Below are 22,408 nucleotides of genomic sequence, written 5' to 3'. Positions count from 1 at the left end.
GGGCGTGTAGCGCCACCTGTGGCTCGGGTGCACAATGTACCTCACACAATAGCTCGATTTCCTTGTGTGCATGTAGGATTGGATTTCTCTGGCACCCCTGCTGGGATCCTTAGCTCGATCACTGACAGTAGCTCGATTTGGATGTGCATGTAAACGCACTGATTGTCACTATACACATGTACAATGAGATTTAAAGCATCTCCAATAACAGTGCAAAACAGCGTGGAGAGAGAGAGAGAGAGGAAGGGGGAAAAAAGGGGGGTGAGGTGCACAGTCTGAGGTGTATGTGTTGTGTTACACATTATGGAGTGAGGTATTGCACATATAAAAGTATTGCACAGAGACAGTCACATTATAAATTATTGCATGAGAGAGTCACATAAGATAAAATATTACACATTATGAAGTATTGCAAGGTAAGGTAAGGTGCACAGACTTGGTGTATGCGTTGTGTGTAAGGTGCACGGTCCTGAGGTGTATGTGTTGTGTGTAAGGTGCACGGTCCTGAGGTGAATGTGTTGCGTTTCACATTATGGAGTGTGGTATTGCACATTATAAAAGTATTGCATAGAGAGTCACCTTATAAAAGTACTGCACATTATAAATTAGTAAAATAAATAGACTCTAAAGTCAGAGCATATCCGAGTTCAGGGTGGTTATGGCTTTTGGAAAGAAGCTGTTTTTTTAATCGATTTATCTTTGTCCTGATGTACCTGTAGCGCCTCCTTGAGGGCAACAGGTTGAACAGATCAAAGCCAGGGTGGGAGCTGTCCTTGATAATATTCTTAGCTCTACTAAGGCAGCGGGAGGTGTAAATGTCCATGAGGGAGGGGAGAGGGCAGCCAATGATCTTCTGTGCTGCCTTAACTACCCTCTGGAGCCTCTCCCTGTCTACAGCAGTGCAGCTGCCATACCATACTGTAATACAGTACGTCAGCATGCTCTCGATGGATGAGCGGTAGAAGGTCAGCAGCAGGTTGGAGCTTAAGTTGTAAAATGTGACTGAATTGAACGAAATTGCAATATGCATATTACCGACATATAACAAAGAATCCTGTCAAGTTTTGTGAAATTCCTCCAAAAATTGTGAGAGGGGTTCCTTTCCCGGGAAAGACGGACGGACATCGCCACGACATCGCCTCCTTCGGGCCTTTCGGCCAACGGGGGATAAAAATTGTGAGGGAAGTTGATTTCAGAAAGTAAGCACACCTTGATGAAATTGCCAAAGTACAAGTTTGTTAATAATCAAGGTCATAACTCTGGTAAAATTTGCCCAAATTAAACGAAATTTCAATATGGGTATAACTGTCATATAACAAAGCCTTCTGCCAAGTTTGGTGAAATTCCTCCACAAATTGCGAGAGGAGTTGATTTCAGAAGAATGTACACCCTCATGAAACTGTCAAAGTACAAGTTATTTAATCAAGGGTCAAAACTCTGGTAAAATTTTCACAAATGAAGTTAAATCGCAATATGCGTATTACCATCATATAACAAGGCCTTTTGTCAAGCTTCAAGAAATTCGTCCAAAAATTGAGAGAGGAGTTGATGTCAGAAGGCAAGCACACCTTCATGAAATTGTGAAAAGTACAAGGTTGTTAATCAAGGGCTGTAAGTATAGGTAATCCTATGGAGCTGAGTAAAATTAAGGATTAATTTCACGAGTGATTTCAAAGTTTTGAAAATTGCCAGAGTCGCGAAGCAACGAGGGCAATTTCAAAACTTTGAAATCATGAGTGAAATTGATCCTTAATTTTACGAGGAACCATATGATTACTTGTTTATAATATACAGGGTCAAATTCATACTTTGGAAGCCATTCAAGTTCACAACATTTGTCATTCACGTTTTCTGAACCAATCAGGGCGCAAGACTATCTTGCACATTTGAATCAGTTTCTAAAGCATTCCTTGTTTTCGCAAATCTCTTGCTTTTCCCTCGAGGACTTTTTGTGATTCTTGAAAGGTAACATCTTTCAGGATTGAGCCCGGATATTTCTCGTCTCAGATGCCAATCCAATGCTATTCTTTAAGAGGAGTCTGGTTCGTAGTTTTCCCCATTTTCTTTCCTCACTTCTGCATAAAACTGTGATAGCACCTTGTCTAACTCACAGCATTCATATGCCACTAGAGTCTCGTTTATTTGTCTTTCTGCGGCCCATTTCTTAAACACGGAAAGACAAAAATTTGTACTTTTTTGGGTATTTTCATTTTCGCTTGCAGCTTTCAATTGGTTTATCATTTCGTCAAATACAGCGAAATACGCCATTGCTAAGTCAGCAGAGTCGGCCATTTTGTTGACAAAATTCGCTAATTTTTGTAACCGTAACTAAGCAACGAACTAGCCAATAGCATTTCAGAAATACGGCCCTGTGTTAAGGGAAAAGCCCTCCTTGATTAACCAATCAGAATTGAGTAATTTGGCCCTATGTATTATAGCTCTGGTAAAATGCGACCGAATTGAACAAAATTACAATATGTGTATTACTGACATACAACAAGGCCTTTTGCCAAGTTTTGTGAAATTCCTCCAAAAACTGAGAGTGGAGTTGATTTCAGAAGGAAAGCACACTCATGAAATTGTCAAAGTATAATTTTGTTAATCAAGGGCTGTAACTCTGGTAAAATGCAACTGAATTGAACGAAATTGCAATATGCATATTACCGACAAATAACAGAATCCTGCCAAGTTTCATGGAAGTCCTCCAAAAATTGTGAGAGGAGTTGATTTCAGAAGGTGAGCACCCTTCCCGGGACGGGCAGTAATCGCCATGACATAATCCCCCTTCGGGCCTTTCGGCCAGCAGGGGATAAAAACCAGCTGAACCCATCAATCAGAAGTGTCTGGGTGTGGCTATAATATTCTAATAACCAAGCGTATTAGACACCTCTCTGTCCGAGACTCACATCCTGCAAGATAGCCGAGCACGTTATTATGGATCGGGATTCAACTTCTTTGTCTACGTTTTCATATTTTTCTAAATAACCAACACTGTTTTGCCTTCACGTGCCATGTTTCTGAGGCTCAAAAAGACAACAGAAGTGTAAATATATTATTTTAGTATAAATACAGAAGTGATTATAGGAAATCGCGTGCTGACTGGTCGAGAAATTCAGACTATTTCTCGATAATCACCTCGAGCGACTTGGCAAAATGCCGACCGGTCGCATTGTCAGCGTAAGTGAGGAAGAATTACAAGTGATGAAGAAAAAAAAAATGCTGTTCTTAAAAGCACTAAAGATGCTACAAAGTTTGGTCTAAAACTATTCAAAGGGAAGGTGGAATTGTGATATATTTTATCGATTTCAAAACAAAGTATTTTATGTGAGTCAGCGTAGATAAGTGACAAGTCTGAGCGCATTACATTTGTATGTCGCTTTTGAAGATTGAAATAAATTTTTTTTTTTTAATGTTTTTTTTTTTTTTAAATAATCACCTGTGTATTTATACGAAAACAATTATCCGCCTCAGGCTCAGTAAATATCGGTGAATAATAACCTCGACTTTGTCTCAGTTATTATTCACCAATATTCACTTCACGTTGGGCGAATAATTATTAATTAATCAAAGCTATGAGAAGTCATCAGCTATCTGATTAGCGAGGGAGGACTTTAAACAAGCTTTACTCAAGATTAGCCCTGCCCACTGTGCATTTAAAATCTGAGAAATTCTGGTGCTGTACACATAAGCCGTGTCTGAAATCACTCACTCATTCACTACTCACTATCTAGGGAATTCTATATAGAGGCCTATATAGTGAGCTCATTGGGAAAATGAAAAAACACTTTTGGACACTACTCCACCGCGCCGTTATTTATGTCATTAGTGTCACACAACTAAAACGTGCCAGATCAGTCAGCTGGTGGGTTTTCAAAATAATAAATACATGCATGTATCTTTGTGATAAATCCATATTATACTGAGCGCATTTCCCACATTAATCAGTACAAAGCACTTTGTGTCCGCTGCATCTTTCAGTGCTTTTAAAGCAAGGTTGGATACTTTCTTCTTTGCCGCTGCCTTTTATTAAATCAAATTTGAGGCTTTTGATTAATTCCTCGCTCTGCACTGTAACTTTTATTCTTGTATTTTATTTGTCTTATTCCATTTTATTTACTATTCTCTTACTATTTTTAACTGAACTTGAATATATTATATTACTTTCTAGTTATATATTCTCTCGTTGCTGCATCGGGTGCTCTTCTCTGTCGTCTGCCATTTTTCTTTCAGCGTGACCGCAATGTATGATGGTATATATTGCTTGGTTAGTGACCATCGGTTGTACACCAATTTTCACGGCACATTGTGGGATACTATGAGTCCACTATATACAGTGGTGCTTGAAAGTTTGTGAACCCTTTACAATTTTCTATATTTCTGCATAAATATGACCTAAAACATCATCAGATTTTCACACAAGTCCTAAAAGTAGATAAAGAGAACCCGGTTAAACAAGTGAGACAAAAATATTATACTTGCTCATTTATTTATTGAGGAAAATGATCCAGTATTACATATCTGTGAGTGGCAAAAGTATGTGAACCTCTAGGATTAGCAGTTCATTTGAAGGTGAAATTAGAGTCAGGTGTTTTCAATCAATGGGATGACAATCAGGTGTGAGTGGGCACCCTGTTTTATTTAAAGAACAGGGATCTATCAAAGTCCGATCTTCACAACACACGTTTGTGAAGTGTATCATGGCACGAACAAAGGCGATTTCTGAGGACCTCAGAAAAAGCGTTGTTGATGCTCATCAGGCTGGAAAAGGTTACAAAACCATCTCTAAAGAGTTTGGACTCCACCAATCCACAGTCAGACAGATTGTGTACAAATGGAGCAAATTCAAGACTATTGTTACCCTCCCCAGGAGTGGTCGACCAACAAAGATCACTCCAAGAGCAAGGCGTGTAATAGTCGGCAAGGTCACAAAGGACCCCAGGGTAACTTCTAAGCAACTGAAGGCCTCTCTCACATTGGCTAATGTTAATGAGTCCACCATCAGGAGAACACTGAACAACAATGGTGTGCATGGCAGGGTTGCAAGGAGAAAGCCACTGTTCTCCAAAAAGAACATTGCTGCTCATCTGCAGTTTGCTAAAGCTCACGTGGACAAGCCAGAAGGCTATTGGAAAAATGTTTTGTGGATGGATGAGACCAAAATAGAACTTTTGGTTGAAATGAGAAGCATTATGTTTGGAGAAAGGAAAACACTGCATTTCAGCATAAGAACCTTATCCCATCTGTGAAACATGGTGGTGGTAGTATCATATTTGCTGCATCTGGGCCAGGACGGCTTGCCATCATTGATGGAACAATGAATTCTGAATTATACCAGCCAATTCTAAAGGAAAATGTCAGGACATCTGTCCATGAACTGAATCTCAAGAGAAGGTGGGTCATGCAGCAAGACAACGACCCTAAGCACACATGTCGTTCTACCAAAGAATGGTTAAAGAAGAATAAAGTTAATATTTTGGAATGGCCAAGTCAAAGTCCTGACCTTAATTTAATCCAAATGCTGTGGAAGGGCCTGAAGCGAGCAGTTCATGTGAGGAAACCCACCAACATCCCAGAATTGAAGCTGTTCTGTACGGAGGAATGGGCTAAAATTCCTCCAAGCCGGTGTGCAGGACTGATTAATAGTTACCGGAAACGTTTAGTTGCAGTTATTGCTGCAAAAGGGGGTCACACCAGATACTGAAAGCAAAGGTTCACATACTTTTGCCACTCACAGATATGTAATACTGGATCATTTTCCTCAATAAATAAATGAGCAAGTATAATATTTTTGTCTCATTTGTTTAACTGGGTTCCCTTTATCTACTTTTAGGACTTGTGTGAAAATCTGATGATGTTTTAGGTCATATTTATGCAGAAATATAGAAAATTCTAAAGGGTTCACAAACTTTCAAGCACCACTGTAGGGTGTAATAATTCTCACTATACATTTGGACAGCACTACAAAACGGCAAACTCACTATATAGTCCACTATATAGTTAGTAGCGAGTGATTCCGGACTCAGTGATAGACTTGTGGAGGTCCACCAGTTACTTCCATGATCATTTATACTGTAAATTGGAACAGTTTCCTCTGCTGCACATTCTGAGTATACAAGAACTTGGTACTGAAGTTCAAGCCTTTATCTCCTTATTATAGAGCATACACGCTAAGAAAACAAAAGTACATTATTGTACTTTTAGGGGTATACTGGCTGGTCACTGGAGCAGTACCCGCTAAGGTACTTATTTGCACACTTTATATACTGCTTGGGAACATACATGTACCTTTTTGGCCCTAAAAAGGTACTCATAGATACCTTGAGGTCCAATAATAAACCCTGGGAGGTAGTGTTGATTGTCCCTTGGGGGACAGAAATGGACTCCTACTGTAACCCTGTTTCTGACAGTGTACTGGTAACCTGTGTAGATATACTTTTATGTGCAAATCACATGCGGGGGCAAGGAAATGGAGAAAACAGTAAGAACTTACACATCAAACGCACTGAACTCCAAGGTCAGACGAGTCGGCAGGCCAGATGGGTCACCTTATTCCACAGAAAACACATTACTTAGTCATGACAGCTTATTTACATATAAAGCAGCGCTATACAAATTACACTGAATTACCCATTACTACAAAATGACAAAATCATTTGTTTTGGAGCATAACATGCATAAAGGAATGCAGGTTGCACATCGCCTGATCAATTATCTGTGTTTCTATCTGCGTTTCAGTTATCATTGAAACAATTCCATCGCAAAATTCAATTTCCAAAGCAGAGTTTCTCCAGGCAAAAGTGAGGCTTATCCACAATAACTACACTAAACAAGAGCTTATTAGACCAAATCACTATATGATTTGTTGCTACAACATCATGGCAGCAATGGTGTGCACAATGACGCCAGATGACAGGAGGCTGCTTAGAATAATTTTTTCATTCATTCATGAATGGTGTCCTAACAATTTTTTCCTATCTTATCAAACTTTTTACCCTATAGGTAGGAAGAGCTTCATAAAATAATACCAACAAACACTATGTACTTACTGACTGACTTAGGTTGGGCTGGACGGGAAAATATTTGCCTCGAGGTCATGCCGACAAATGACCAAGAGCCAAATATTTTCCCGTCCAGCCCGACCTAACTCAGTCAATAAGCATTTTATCATTTGACCTTTTTTAACTAACATACACAGTGGAAAACTTCCCTGGACTTTTTAAAAAGTCATCGTCTTTCAGGATGTCTGTCTTACTGTTGTTGTTGTCAAGGTAGTGTTGAATATTTTGCAAAAAGGAAGACAAAGTGTCAGGTTCGTAGTCTAAATTTCCTTTTTTCTTCGCTTGTATATAGAAACTACATAGCAAGCTGTCTAGCTCCTTAGAGGAGATGACTTATGTCTCTTTCCTCCTTAACTTCGGCAAAAAATCTTTTGAAAATGTTCATGTCGTACGTCATTTTTTACGGTGTTTTCTTGTTGCCCTTGTATAAACAAATGAATTTCTTCACTCGAAAGTACTTTTTTTTTCAAATTTGCTTCAACAATTTCAGCTTGTTCAATTAAGTCTGTGTCTGATAAATCATCTGGATAATAAAGTTCACTTTCACTGTGCTCACTTGTGTCGCTCATTTTTCAAAGTAACAATTCAGAGCAAAATGAAAACGGCGGAAGCGAGGGAAACGGGTCCGGGGCTGCATACGGCTTTTTCTGGACCAGATTCAAAAATCCATATCTGCCCAGTCACATGACTTTTTCCCAACGGTTTTATTAAGAGCGCGTGTGCGCGGGTCCGTACAGGTCTCATCTCATCTCATCATCTCTAGCCGCTTTATCCTGTTCTACAGGGTCGCAGGCAAGCTGGAGCCTATCCCAGCTGACTACGGGCGAAAGGCGGGGTACACCCTGGACAAGTCGCCAGGTCATCACAGGGCTGACACATAGACGCAGACAACCATTCACACTCACATTCACACCTACGGTCAATTTAGAGTCACCAGTTAACCTAACCTGCATGTCTTTGGACTGTGGGGGAAACCGGAGCACCCGGAGGAAACCCACGCGGACACGGGGAGAACATGCAAACTCCGCACAGAAAGGCCCTTGCCGGCCACAGGGCTTGAACCCGGCAGACGCACAGCTTGTGAACAGGCAAGGCAGGCAACTGCTTGGGGCCCCCCCGAGAGTCAGGGCCCGAGGGCTTATTTATTTTGTTTTTTATTGTTCTTTACCACGGGGCTCGAACCTGGACCCGTACAGGTCATATGATAAAATAATTTTATGCTATTTTGTCTACTTTTTGTGACCTTACCAGACAAGGCATCTAGAAGTAGAGTAATTTCAGAGACTTATGATCAGAAAATGCCTCCATTATTAAAATATATGAAGAAGCTTGAGTTGATGGGTATGCAAAAGTGAAGTGCACATGTCCTGGAATCTTGGTAGGATTCCTTAAGACAATTTTCAGAACACTGGCTTTATCCTGATCAGGGTCACAGTGCCCATTCTAGGTACACCAAACAGGACGCAGGAATACAAAGCGTTCATTGCAGGGCACCATACACACACATTCACACTTAGGGGGCAATTTAGCATAGCCAGTCCACCAACGGCATGTTTTTGGACAACCATAAACAGAGAACCCATACAGTCACGAAGAGAACACGCACATAAACTAAACACTGACAGTAACATGATTTCAGGATTGAACCGAGGACCCCAGAGTGGTGAAGTGTCAATACTCCCCATTGTGCAACCCAACCATAAATCATAAGTATGCAAAACAAGTGCCCTTACCATTATAATAATAACCCTTGATGCTTCTTGGACTTTCATCCAGCCGGTAGTCATTGAGTTTCTTCTGGGTGAGCTGATGCCAGAATCCTGCCTCTAGGGCACTAGAGAAAGGGGCAAACTGCAACTTGGGAGGAGCTGCGCCCTTTTCCACAGATTCAGCTGCCATTTGAGCATTAAGCAGAGCTCTGTTTGGTAAAAACACTGTTGAAGAACCAGAGGAAGAAATGAATGAGGATTTGCATGAAATGTCCATCTTTTAAAGATTCACTTGCCATTTCTAATGCTGTTCCTTGAGGGAAGTGTTTGTGCCCCATTTATTTTATTAAGCCCTTGGGGTTTTCAGTTCAAGTATATTTTGTGCAGTTTTTTTTTTAAATAATGATAGGAAATGAGCTTGTTCCAGACTCTCTGGCTTTTTTTCCCCCTCAATGTAAATGAATCGAGGTTCAGCTTTACCTTTCAGCTCAGCAGCACACACACACCCTCACTACTGAAGCTGATATCAGCATGGAAGTTTGCTAACAATTAACTTATTAAGCACAAATGCAGCAAGAAACAAATGAACTTTTTAACACTGTAAATAAACTAAAGTTATAAAAGAGCAAACTGGATGCATAAAATAAAAACAGAACAAACTTACCAGAAATGGACTTCCTTGTTTTAATCACATGACACGTCACGTGCACTCGCGCAGCCTCAGTATGGTGGTGGGGAAGGAGGATTAGCTCACAGTGGCTACATACATTATGCCGGAGATGTTTATTGACTGTTAGAACTAGTTTTTAACAGTCAGTATGTAATAACATGCGAGTCTAGTCGCTTGTTTAATTTACACAAACATACAGACAAGATGGTGCAATTTATCGAGCTTGGTTGTTAGCTAGCTACTGAATAATGACTTAAAATTACCACAGTGCCGAAGCAGCTAGTGTTATGGTTTTTAAAGTATGTTTAGCACAAATTTTACAATGATAATAATAAATAATAAAAAAAAATCCGCTTAAACACCACTAAATTTAGCCCAACCTTTCAAAATGACTTCAAGAAAACCGGTTAGCTCCCTAAGTTAGCACTCAAGACGTTTAAAGCCTATGCTAAATACATTCTTCACGGCGCGTTCACGATGGAGTAAAAGACGACAAACCAAAACAAGAACGCGCACACGATGAGACAGGAGAACACTGAGAGAAACCTGTACGCGCCGTTTCTGTTCATTTCGATGCCTTTAATCAGTATTTTAGGCTGAATAAATGCTCTCCGATTAAATTACAGCAGCAGAAACAACACTGGAGAAGAGTTGGGTACCGGTTTTACAAGGAGGGAAAAAAGGAAAAGCTTTACTGGTCCACCTTAGCTCTCTACACCCTGATTTCATGCAGAAAGAATGCATTACGGGTTGTTTTACAATCAGGGTACAAACTTTGTGTCACAGGGGTCCAAACTGGTTCTTGTACCAGTTTTTAAGTGAAGGACAAGTTAAATAACAGATTTCAGGTCATTTTTGACATGTGTGTATGGTAGTTTTGTGTAATCTGCTATAAGATCTCATTATCTCTAGCCACTTTATCCTGTTCTACAGGGTTGCAGGCAAGCTGGAGCCTATCCCAGCTGACTACAGGCGAAAGGCGGGGTACACCCTGGACAAGTCTGGGCTGACACTTAGACACAGACAACCATTCACACTCACATTCACACCTACGGTCAATTTAGAGTCACCAGTTAACCTAACCTGCATGTCTTTGGACTGTGGGGGAAACCGGAGCACCCGGAGGAAACCCACGCGGACACGGGGAGAACATGCAAACTCCGCACAGAAAGGCCCTCGCCGGCCACGGGGCTCGAACCCGGATCTTCTTGCTGTGAGGCGACAGCACTAACCACTACACCACCGTGCCGCCCCTGCTATAAGATGGGAGAAACAAATGGAATGATTCTCGGAGAGGACTTTTTTTCTCATCTCATCTCATTATCTGTAGCCGCTTTATCCTGTTCTACAGGGTCGCAGGCAAGCTGGAGCCTATCCCAGCTGACTACGGGCGAAAGGCGGGGTACACCCTGGACAAGTCACCAGGTCATCACAGGGCTGACACATAGACACAGACAACCATTCACACTCACATTCACACCTACGGTCAATTTAGAGTCACCAGTTAACCTAACCTGCATGTCTTTGGACTGTGGGGGAAACCGGAGCACCCGGAGGAAACCCACGCGGAGAACATGCAAACTCCACACAGAAAGGCCCTCGCCGGCCCGGGGCTCGAACCCGGACCTTCTTGCTGTGAGGGGACAGCACTAACCACTACACCACCGTGCTGCCCCTGCTATAAGATGGGAGAAACAAATGGAATGATTCTCGGAGAGGACTTTTTTTTTTTTGACAATTCAGAATCCACTACTTCCATAGTGCTTTTAAATATAAGGCTGTAAGCTTTGTGTTAGTTGTCTCTAATATTTATGTCCCAATATCTTGACCACATTTTAGGATGAAAATAATCATTTTAGATATGTTATTTTATATTGAAAAATTAGCTGTCTCGGAGAGGACATTTTTTTTTTACACAAGTACATACTAATTTGATCAAAATAGTCTGAAAACTTACTGCCATTCAACATTAAAACTTAACTATGTTTCCAATGATATGGAACCAAATATTTGTTTTATGGTATAAAGAATGATTTAAGGGGCGGCACGGTGGTGAAGTGGTTAGCGCTGTCGCCTTACAGCAAGAAGGTCCGGGTTCGAGCCCCGTGGCCGGCGAGGGCCTTTCTGTGTGGAGTTTGCATGTTCTCCCCGTGTCCGCGTGGGTTTCCTCCGGGTGCTCCGGTTTCCCCCACAGTCCAAAGACATGCAGGTTAGGTTAACTGGTGACTCTAAATTGACCGTAGATGTGAGTGTGAATGGTTGTCTGTGTCTGTGTGTCAGCCCTGTGATGACCTGGCGACTTGTCCAGGGTGTACCCTGCCTTTCGCCCGTAGTCAGCTGGGATAGGCTCCAGCTTGCCTGCGACCCTGTAGAACAGGATAAAGCAGCTAGAGATGATGAGATGAGAATGATTTAAGTGCATCCCTTTTGGAGCTACCTGTGGTCAAAAAAGCACTTTTTCTAAATGACACGAGTAATTTTGCTAAATATGACATATATTGCCATACATTCACTAAAAATAACGTTATCACCAAATTTTTTTTGCATGGTAAATAGAGCTATCACAGGGCTACAATAAACAACCAAGTTTATTTAGTCAAGCTTTTTGATATTGAAGATAAGTGTTAAATGTGATTTTTAGCTTCCGTACCCTGATTGTAAAACAACCCTTACAACATTCCTGAAGATCTGCATAGTTCCCATCCAACACATTTAGCTCTAACAGTAGTTACACTATGAAATTGATCAAGCCTGAGTTTCCCAAAAGCATCACAGCACAAAGATCATCGTGAAGTGGTAGAGCAAGCATCATAATGAACACTCTCTTAGTTAAGATGCTCTTTATGTTAAGAGGCTTTTGGGAAACCCACCCCAGGTGTCGTGTCAAGTTTATTTGTATAGCGCTTTTAACAATAAATATTGTCGCAAAGCGGCGGCACAGTGGTGTAGTGGTTAGTGCTGTCGCCTCACAGCAAGAAGGTCCGGGTTCCAGAGGCAATTCTAGAGTCTGTTGTGGCCCCAAGCAAAAATTTCCAGGGGGCCCTTCTGACCAGTGTTCATCACCAATATGTTATAAATAATCTGACACCATTGAAAAATGTATGAAATCAAAGTTTTTTAAATTCTAAATGTGAAAATACCATGGTAAAGAACAATAAAAAACAAAATAAATAAGCCTTCGGGCCCTGACTCTCGGGGGGCCCCAAGCAGTTGCCTGCCTTGCCTGTTCACAAGTTGCACGTCTGCCGGGTTCGAGCCCCGTGGCCAGCGAGGGCCTTTCTGTGCGGAGTTTGCATGTTCTCCCCGTGTCCGCGTGGGTTTCCTCCGGGTGCTCCGGTTATCCCCACAGTGAGTGTGAATGGTTGTCTGTGTCTATGTGTCAGCCCTGTGATGACCTGGCGACTTGTCCAGGATGTACCCCACCTCTCGCCCGTAGTTAGCTGGGATAGGCTCCAGCTTGCCTGCGACCCTGTAGAACAGGATAAAGCGGCTAGAGATAATGAGATGAGATAATGAGATGAGATAATGAGATGAGATGAAAATATAACGACAGTGTTCACAGCGAAAGCGAGTTTTACTACCCTGATGAAGACGAAGTAAAAGAAAACATTTCAGGAGAAAGCTAAAAAACCTGTAACTGTTGCTAACGCCGAGCAAAAACATGGCTGAATCCTGAATGACTCAATTTTGTATAAATAGGGGACTACATAGGCGGCAAAATGCAGTTTTTTTCCTGCCATGGAAGTGCACTTGTATGCCGAGGAGGAAGCCATTTGCATTACAGCCGTGAATGAGGATTCAAAATGGCGGCTCGGCTCGGTTTTCCCTTTCGGGCACTCTCGTTTTCTGTTAGAATTTGGTAAAGAAAAAATATATATATTATTTACCAGCTTAAGGTCGGTCCATATGGTGAAATACCGTGACCGCGGCCTTGAATACTGACCTCGGCCTAGAGGGCCTTGGTCAGTACTTTCAAGACCTCGGTCACGGTATTTCATGATATGGAGCTCCCAGCTGGTAAATAACATATATGTATTTAAAAGAAACAGAAATAGCTAAAAGAATATAGCTGCCCCCCCCCCCCCCCCAAAAAAAAAAAAAAAACTCTTGTTCCACACTCCAGCCCAGTTGGTGGCAGTAATGCACCTTTAAGCTGGTTTGCCAACCACCAAAATAGAATAGAATATAGAATATGTCTTTATTGTCATTGCCACAAGTACAACGAAATTGAAAGTGCTATCCAGTCAGTGCAAAGAGTCAATAAATAGGGTAAAATAATAGGGTAAAAAGCAATAAACAGTGGCCTAAGCCCAAGACACACAGACCACACACTCACACATACCTACACAGTTCCAGTTCCTCATTCACACAGTTCAGACATCATGTAAACAAATTCTCTGTATGTAAGCAGAGTTCCTTAGTTTCTAGCAGCATTAAGGCAGGTGACTGCAGTGGGATAGAAACTGTTCTTAAATCTATTTGTCCTTGCCCTGATTGCTCTGTACCGCTTGCCTGAGGGCATCAGTTCAAACAGGGGATAGCCAGGGTGTGAGGTGTCTTTTATAATGTTCTGGGCTTTTTTCAAACACCGCAAGCGGTGAAGTTCTTCCAGTGTGGGGAGAGGGCAGCCAACAATCTTTTGGGCGGTGTTGATGACCCCCTGAAGCGCTTTCCTCTGAGCTGCTGTGCTGCTTTTATACCAGATGCATATGCAGTATATTAGTATGCTTTCAATGGAGGCCCTGTAGAAACAGACCAGCAGTCTTTGTGTGATGTTGTTCTTTCTGAGTATTCTGAGAAAGTACAGCCTCTGTTGGGTCTTTTTCAGCAGCTCAGAGGTGTTTACGCTCCAGGACAGACTGTCCTCGATGTTGACTCCCAGGAAACGAAAGTCTGCTACCCTCTCCACACATTGCCCGTTGATGGTTAGAGGTGGAATCTCAGTTCTTTTCCTTCTGTAGTCGACTATGAGTTCTTTTGTCTTTGAGGTATTCAGGAAAAGGTTGTTGGCCACGCACCATGACACCAGCTGCTCTACCTCGTCTCTGTAGGTGGACTCGTCACCCCCAGATATGAGCCCCACCACTGTAGTGTCGTCTGCAAACTTTACGATGGTATTGCTCTGATGGACAGGGGAGCAGTCATGTGTGTATAGAGAGTAGAACAGTGGGCTAAGCACACAGCCCTGAGGAGAGCCAGTGCTGAGGCTCAGGGCTGGGGATGTGTGGTGGCCAATTCTCACTCTCTGTTTGCGGTCAGAGAGGAAGCTGTTAATCCACATACAGGTTGTGTGAGGAAGCCCCAGATCTCTTAGCTTGGTCACCAGTCTGTGTGGGAGGATGGTATTAAACGCAGAGCTGTAATCCACGAAGAGCATCCGCACATAGCTCCCCTGCCCCTCCAGGTGTGACAGGGCGGCATGGAGCGCTGTGGCCACGGCGTCCTCCGTGGATCGGTTTGCTCTGTATGCAAACTGGTGGGGATCAAGGCTGTGGGGCAGGGCTGATGTAATGTGACTGCGGACCAGTTTTTCAAAGCACTTCATTATCACTGCGGTTAGTGCCACTGGTCTGTAGTCATTTAGGCCGGAGATGTGGGGCTTCTTGGGCACCGGAACTATGATGGAGGACTTGAGACAGGGTGGGACAGTCGACTGTGCCAGTGATTGGTTGAAGATCCTGGTGAAGATCCCAGCCAGCTGGTCAGCGCAGTCCCTCAGCACACGTCCCGGGACGCCATCGGGTCCCGTCGCCTTCCTTGGGTTGACAGCCTGCAGCGAGCGCCTCACCTCGTGTTCCTCCAGAGTGAGGACAGTGCTGCTGTGGGCCGCATGATGTTGTTGGGCCTCTGGTGCTGTGACCTCAAAGCGGGCGAAGAAAATGTTCAGCTCCTCTGCCAGTGCAGGATCACCTTCGGCGGCTCTGGGGTTGGTCTTATAGTTTGTCAGGTGCTGGATACCCTGCCACATCTGCCTACTGTTGTTGCTCTCCAGGTGGTCCTCAATCCTCCTCCTGTAGTCTGCCTTGGCCACTTTGATTCCTCTCTTCAGGTCGGCTCGAGCTGCACTGTAGTGGCCTCTGTCGCCGGTCCTGAAGGCGATGTTCCTCTGCTTCAGCAGCTGCTGGACCTCCCGGGTCATCCAGGGCTTTTGGTTTGGGTAGACCCGGATACGTTTGTGCACTGTGACAGTGTCTATGCAGTTCTTGATGTAACAAAGAACACTGACTGTGAACACGTCCAGGTCTTGATGTTCAAAAATATCCCAGTTGGTCCTATCAAAGCAGTCCTGCAGCTGCATGGTAGCATCCTCTGGCCATGTGGCAACAGTCTTTGCTGTGGTGGGAGCGGTTTTCTTGAGGGGTGCATATGCCGGGATTAGAAACAGTGATACATGGTCTGACTGGCCCAGGTGTGGTAGGGGACTAGCCCTGTAGCCCCCTTTGATGTTTGAATATACTTTGTCCAAAGTGTTGTCACCCCTAGTGGCACATTTGACATGCTGATGGAGTTTAGGGAGAGCTGTTTTTAAGTCCGCATGATTAAAATCCCCAGCTATGATGTGTACAGCGTCAGGGTATCTGCTCTGCTTGTTGCTAACATTTGCATGCAACAGTGCAATAGCTGAGTTAGCATTAGCATCCGGTGGTATGTAAACAGCAGTTATTATGACAACGGTGAATTCTCTTGGAAGATAGATAGGTCTGCATTTGACGGTCAGATATTCTATGTCAGGAGAGCAGTGGCAGTCAGTTATCACTGTGTTGGTGCACCAGCTATTATTCACGTACATACAGAGTCCTCCTCCTTTCCTCTTACCGGATTCTGCTGTCCGATCGTGGCGCTGTGTGGTATGGCCCGCTAGCTCGATAGCAGAGTCCGGAATGCATTGATGAAGCCAGGTCTCGGTGATGAGCAGGATGCATGAATCTTTGACGTGTTTATTGGCTGCCACTTGTAGCCTCAGTTCATTCATCTTGTTCACCAGGGATCTGGCATTGGAGATGAGTAGACTAGGAAGCGGTGGTTTGAGTGGCTGCCTACGTAGCCTGGCTAGCGCGCCAGCCCTGCAGCCTCGCTTTCTCCTTCTCTCCCGACGCCGCTTCCGCCTCCTCCCCGCCGGGATGGTAATCCATGGAGAGCTCGGTCCTCTCGCTATCTCTGCCGGTATCTTATGCAGTCGGATAAATTCGCTAGAAACGTTGTTATGGTAGCGTAGTCCGATCTTAAGGAGGTCATGTCGGCTGTAGATGTTATTCGCTCGACTGACAGTACACAAAAACAAACACGAGACGAACATAAACATCCAAACCCTACACCGACTGGTAGGACACTGAGCTGCTGCAACTGTGTGCGCCGCCATCCCTGTGTGCGCCGCCCTAAAGAAGAAGAACACGCCCCGCCCTGCCCACACACACACACAAAAGCAACAAAATATGGAACAAAAGTATTTGATGGTAAGAACATATCTTTTTTTATTTTTCAAGAATTATTATTATTATTATTATTTTTCACAATTTGCTAGTCATTTCGCTGGATTTGTTTACAGTCTAGGCCGAAATTATTTTGTCGGATGTTTTGTACAAAGTTTTTATTTATCGAATTTGCAAAAAATAAAAATGCTCTGTTTCTCAGAATCCAGTGAATGTGGATAGAAGAAAACAGTTATTCCACTCAATCTCGTCGTACATGGCTAATAGCCAACTTGGTGCTACGCGCCTCGTCAGCTGTCAGCTCATGTACGACTCGATTTCGTGGAATAACTGTTAAATACCATGAACTGATGTCACAATTTCAAGCTATACAGCCGACTCGAGTCACAGCTGTGGCTCCGCGGGCATTTCTGTGTGTGTAGATCTACATATCATGATCATACCTAGCGAGGCAGGCGATAGCATGGTACATTGCACATGCGCAGGTCAAAGGTTGCTCCGACGTAAACAACAAACATGGCTGCCTCCAGTGAGTTTATGCCGAGATTCAATCCTAACACTTTTAGTTTGGAATTTTTTGATGAGGGATATAAATCAAATATTCCATACACTGAGAGGCACCAGTAATTATGGATTCTCTAAGGTGACGGGGCTGCGCCTCTCAGAAAATAGTACTGTCCCAGTCATCTCAGAGAATCCATAATTTCAGCTGGAGCCTCTCAGTGCATGGTATATTTGATTAGTATCAACTCATGTACACTATATAGTCAAAAAATCTGTGGACACCTGAACATCACACCTGTATGTGGTTCTTCCACAAACTGTTGCCACAATGTTTGAAGCACAAAATTGTCTTTGTATGCTGCAGCATTGCTGTTTTCCTACACTTGAACTAAAGGCCCCAAACCTGGCGAGGTTCATGAAGACATGGTTTGCCAAGGTTGGAGTGGAAGAACTCAACCTCAGTGCCTGACCTCAGTAATACTCTTGTGCCTAAATGAGGAAATCACCAAAGCCATGCTCCAAAATCTAGTGGAAAGCCTTCCCTGAAGAGTGGAGGTTATTATAACAGCAACTAAATCTGGAATGGGAGCCTTTCAATGGGGTTAAGGTCGGGACACTGTTGTGGTCAATTCATGTGTGAAAATGATTCCTCGTGCTTCCTGAACCACTCTTTCACAATCTGAGCCCTAATTTTATGCCCGTGCCATGAGGGAAGAAAAATCTATTGATGTGACAACCTGGTCATTCAGTACATTCAGGTCATCGGCTGACTTAATTTTATTGCCCCATAACATTGCTGAGCCTCGATCTGAACAACTGAAGCAACCACAGATAACACTGCCTCTAGAAGCTTGTACAGTGGCCACTATTGCCGCTTTTCCACTACAAACGCGGCTGAGCCGTGCCGTGCTGAGTCGAGCTGAGCGGGGCTGTTGGAGTTGCATTTCGACTACAACCGCGCTGAACCGTGCTGGCTGGAAGTGGGTGGACACATTGGGTGGAGTTAGCGAAAGTGGGTGGACATCACGTGATGTCGTTAAGCAGCGCAAACAGTGACATCAGTGAGCTTTTAAGCGGTAGTCTCACGACCCGGATAGTAAACAATAAACATGGAGGACATGGAGTCGTTAGTGTTGCTGGTCTTGGTGCTGTGGCTTGTAGTCACCGACAACGCCAACAGATACTGGCAAGAGCGTATAGATGAGGCGAGGCGCATAAGGCTTCAGAAATTCTCGTAATTCGTAATTATTCTTCTTCCGGGTTTGCGGTGTTTACAGATCCCAGCGTGCTCGCAGGGCGTGTGTGGGCATGTGAGGACACTCCTCCTCACCAATCAGTGCACAGGGGAGTGTCTGCTCACGCCCCTAGCCTCACTCAGCTCGGTTTGGCTCGCTTCAGCCCCACTTCAAAACGGTGCGAGTTTTAGGGGCTAAGCAGGGCTGAAGCGAGCTGAGTCGTGCTGTTTTTTGTTAGTCGAAACGCGCGCCATGTCGGGCTGAAGTGAGCTGAAGCGAGCTGAAGTGAGCTGAAAAAGGGTAGTGGAAAAGGGCCATATGCATGATGGGTGCATCGCTTCATGTGCTTCTCTTCTTACTCTGACACACCCCTCAGGAATAGGGTAAATCTGGACCTATCAAACCACATGACCTTTTTCCATTGCTCCAGAGTCCAATTTTTATGCTCCCTAGCAAATTGAAGCCGTTTCTTCTGATTAGTCTCATTAACAACTAGCTTTTTCATAGCCACACAGCTGTTTAGTCCCAATCCTGTGAGTTCTCGGGGCGTTGCATGTGTGATAATGCTTTTAGTTTCATTATTAAACATAGCCATGAGTTCTACTGTTGATTTTTTTTACAATTTGACTTCACCAAATGTGTAAATGATCTCTGATCACAGTCAGTCAAGATTTTTTCTGATCTCATTTCTTCTGCAAAGTTGATAGTTCCCCGCTATCCTTCCAGGTTTTAATAATGCGCTGGATAGTTCTTAACCCAACTGCAATAATTTCAGTAATCCCCTTATACTTGTTTGTTTCGGGTTTTTTTTGCTTGATGCAGGCCAATAATTTGACTCTTCTGAAACACAGTAACATCTTTTCCATGACCACAGGATACATCTAAGAAATGAGAAACTACTCACTGCATCAGTTAGGGTTAAACAAATTGTTGCCAGCTGAAATCTATTAATCACTGCAGTAATTATCCACTCAAAGGCTCTTAAGTATGTGTTTATTTAATTCCAAATGGTGACTTTTTTGTTTGTTTGTTTTGTTTTTTTTGGCCAGGCAGCATAGGATAGTACAATACAATAAATCACTACACAGCACACACTAAATATAGCATCATGTTATAAGCAGAATGCAAAAAGTTCATCTGTAAACTGTCATAATGGCAGTCACACTAATAATGTGATTGTAAGTCAGTCCGTAAGGAGTGTCAGGTCAGTCCAATATTTAAAAATGAACAACTATAAAAGACTAATACTTTCAATTTTTAATAAACAAGTAAATAGGAAATACCTGGGCTTGCATGTCAAAACCTCTGAGCTAATCAAATAATTGTTTAATAAATAGACTATATAAAAGCTTCTGATGTAGGAACATCAATTTCTAGTGAAAGCTTAATATGAAGCTGTTTTAGATTCAATGTATACCGAACACTGTAATTGCATCCTTGTTGGATTCAGATATTAATAAAGTAAAAACATGCTTTTAACCTTCAACTGCACCTATTTCCATCCTTGGACACAGGAGAGCATTAGATTAAGATAATATAATTTTATACTTAGTGTTGCAGGGACCCTGGAGCTATGAGGTCACACTGATGGAATAAAATCCCCTCCAAATGAATCCAACCACAACCATACTGAGGATATAACATATAAAAAAATCAGGTCTCTTAATGACTTTGTTCAAACAGTGTCTGGATGAAACGGGCTGCTGATTAGGAAATGCTTCCATTTCCTAATAAGCAGAGTAATTCAATACAGACGTACTGTAATTACGTGATTACAAAGTAGTGTTTGCATCCATAACTGTATTTCTTTATTGCAGGTTTGGCAAATTTGTTCAACTTCTCAATGACTTTATATGAATCTGCATCACTAATGCATTTGTGCTTGACTAATGAACCTGTAATTTTGAGTTAATTGGGCAAACATGGCGGACTCTGCTCTCCCGCCAGATAAAAGCCAGCGGAAAAGAAAAGGAAAGGCTGCCTCGTGAGTGCAACTGCAAGATAGAACAAGGTTAGATGACATCATTTTTCTGGACAGATAACTAAATCATTCTAGCTAGTGATTAGCTATCTTAGCATTAGAATGCATGGGCTTGACTCCATGGTAGCCAGTATGGAATTATAGGTGCCTTTCATGAGATGTCATCGTAACTGCAGATTTGTTTATCTGGCCAAGCTTTGTGTTTGAAAACAACCAGCAGAAGTGTATGTGAGCGATTGTAAGCCCAATTCTGTACATCTACAGATAAACTTATAGAAGTTACATGTAAATGAGCGATGCCAGAGACCTGTAGTGCTTTTGGATGTAATAACAGACATGGACATAAGCCTAATTTAGCCTTTCACCACTTCTCTGCGCACCCAGAAAGGCAAGAAAAATGGCGAGCTGCAGTTAAATGGGAAGAAAAATATTCCCATGTGTATGAAGAACATTTTATATCAGGTTAGTGTGAAAGCTCGTGCAATGTTAACATGTATGTCTGGATGTGGGCTTTGGACGTGATATATTTTATTAGGCCTAATGCTTGGCTCAACTAGCAGCATGTTTGTTATGTACTGATAATGTAGACTCCGCTAAACACCATAAAATATGCTAGATCTAGGCCCTTGCTTCTTTATTACCATTAGAAGTCCATGTTTGAGCTTATCTTTGTCATAATAAGGTATTTTTCTTTATCTGGAATTTCCCTTAAGATCCGGGCATGAACCTGCCTTAAAATATCGGTAGGCATCTGTACTTTTGCCTGCCTTTAGCATCACCAGTGTATTTAGAAGTCCCAAATACTCAATAGTTCAGGATGTCGTAGTGTCCCAAATCCAGTAGCTGGTTTGCTGAACATTTTTCAAGTGGAATAAATACATTTGTGGGTAAATTAAGAAGAAGCAGCCTTTATTTTTGTCACATGTAACCTCAAACACAGGGAAATTCCTCTTCTGCATTTAAACCATCTGAAATGGCAAACATGTGCGCGCACACACACACACACACACACACACACACACACACGGGGGGGCAGTGGGCATAGTAAATAATGAATAAATACATTTATGGATAAATTATATGGGGCAGCACGGTGGTGTAGTGGTGGTTTCTGTGTGGAGTTTACATGTTCTTCCCGTGTCTGCGGGGGTTTCCTCCGGGTGCTCAGGTTTCCCCCACAATCCAAACACATGCAGGTTAGGCTAATCGGTGGCTCTAAATTGACTGTGAGTGTGAATGGTTGTTTGTATGTGCCAACCCTGCAATGACCTGGTGACTTGTCCAGGGTGTACTTCACCCTTAGTCAGCTGGGATAGGCTCCAGCTTGCCCGCGACCCTGCACAGGATAAGTGGTTATGGGTAGTGGATGGATGAATAAATTATATGGATCTGTGATGCCTGCATGTTTCAGCTTTTGGATATAATGTGATCTGCTGGTATAATCTAAATTTTTTATCGTCACAATGTTTTCCGCATGTCACCATCTTGGTGTGACGCAGTTATACTAATTAGCTAAAGCTCCTCGTGTTTGGTTATTTCTGTAGGGCCATACTGTTTGGCTCCAAAGAGTAGGAAAATGGTCCCAAAACAGAGAAAAGTGACCCTCAGCACATCAAAATAATCACATCTTGTGATGATGATGATGTCCTTTATTGTCACTAGTCACATGTACCAGCGAAATTAGCCGTCAACCTGTCCGTACATATACAACATACAATTGACATAGGGTAGACAGGACAGGAAGACAGGGATAAAGCTAAAAAGGAAACACAACATGAGAGATAAGGAAAAAAAGAACATCCCCCCACTATGCTCCTGTCA

At 42.8% G+C, this 22,408-nt stretch overlaps 1 protein-coding gene across 2 annotated transcripts in view; it reads right to left on the bottom strand.

The window, feature by feature from the left end:
- The window catches only part of atg7 (ATG7 autophagy related 7 homolog (S. cerevisiae)), a 307,435-nt gene extending 297,340 nt beyond the window's left edge, over positions 1-10,095 (bottom strand). Inside the window, exons 1-3 of one of the 2 annotated variants that reach the window (XM_060909788.1) lie at positions 9,432-10,095; positions 8,792-8,992; positions 6,491-6,545 (exon numbers count right to left, since the gene is read on the bottom strand). In XM_060909788.1, coding sequence (XP_060765771.1) covers positions 6,491-6,545; positions 8,792-8,957 — 221 coding nt within the window. In that variant the 5' untranslated portion in view covers positions 8,958-8,992; positions 9,432-10,095. Of the gene's footprint in view, positions 1-6,490; positions 6,546-8,791; positions 8,993-9,247; positions 9,366-9,431 lie in introns of those variants that run through there. The other variant, XM_060909789.1, reaches the window with a different exon arrangement.
- Between the last annotated feature and the right edge of the window lie 12,313 nt (positions 10,096-22,408).

Source organism: Neoarius graeffei, chromosome 26 (genome assembly GCF_027579695.1).
Source record: "Neoarius graeffei isolate fNeoGra1 chromosome 26, fNeoGra1.pri, whole genome shotgun sequence".
NCBI lineage: Eukaryota > Metazoa > Chordata > Actinopteri > Siluriformes > Ariidae > Neoarius > Neoarius graeffei.
Note: the sequence above shows the minus strand (reverse complement) of the source record. Positions and strands in the feature narration are given on the sequence as shown.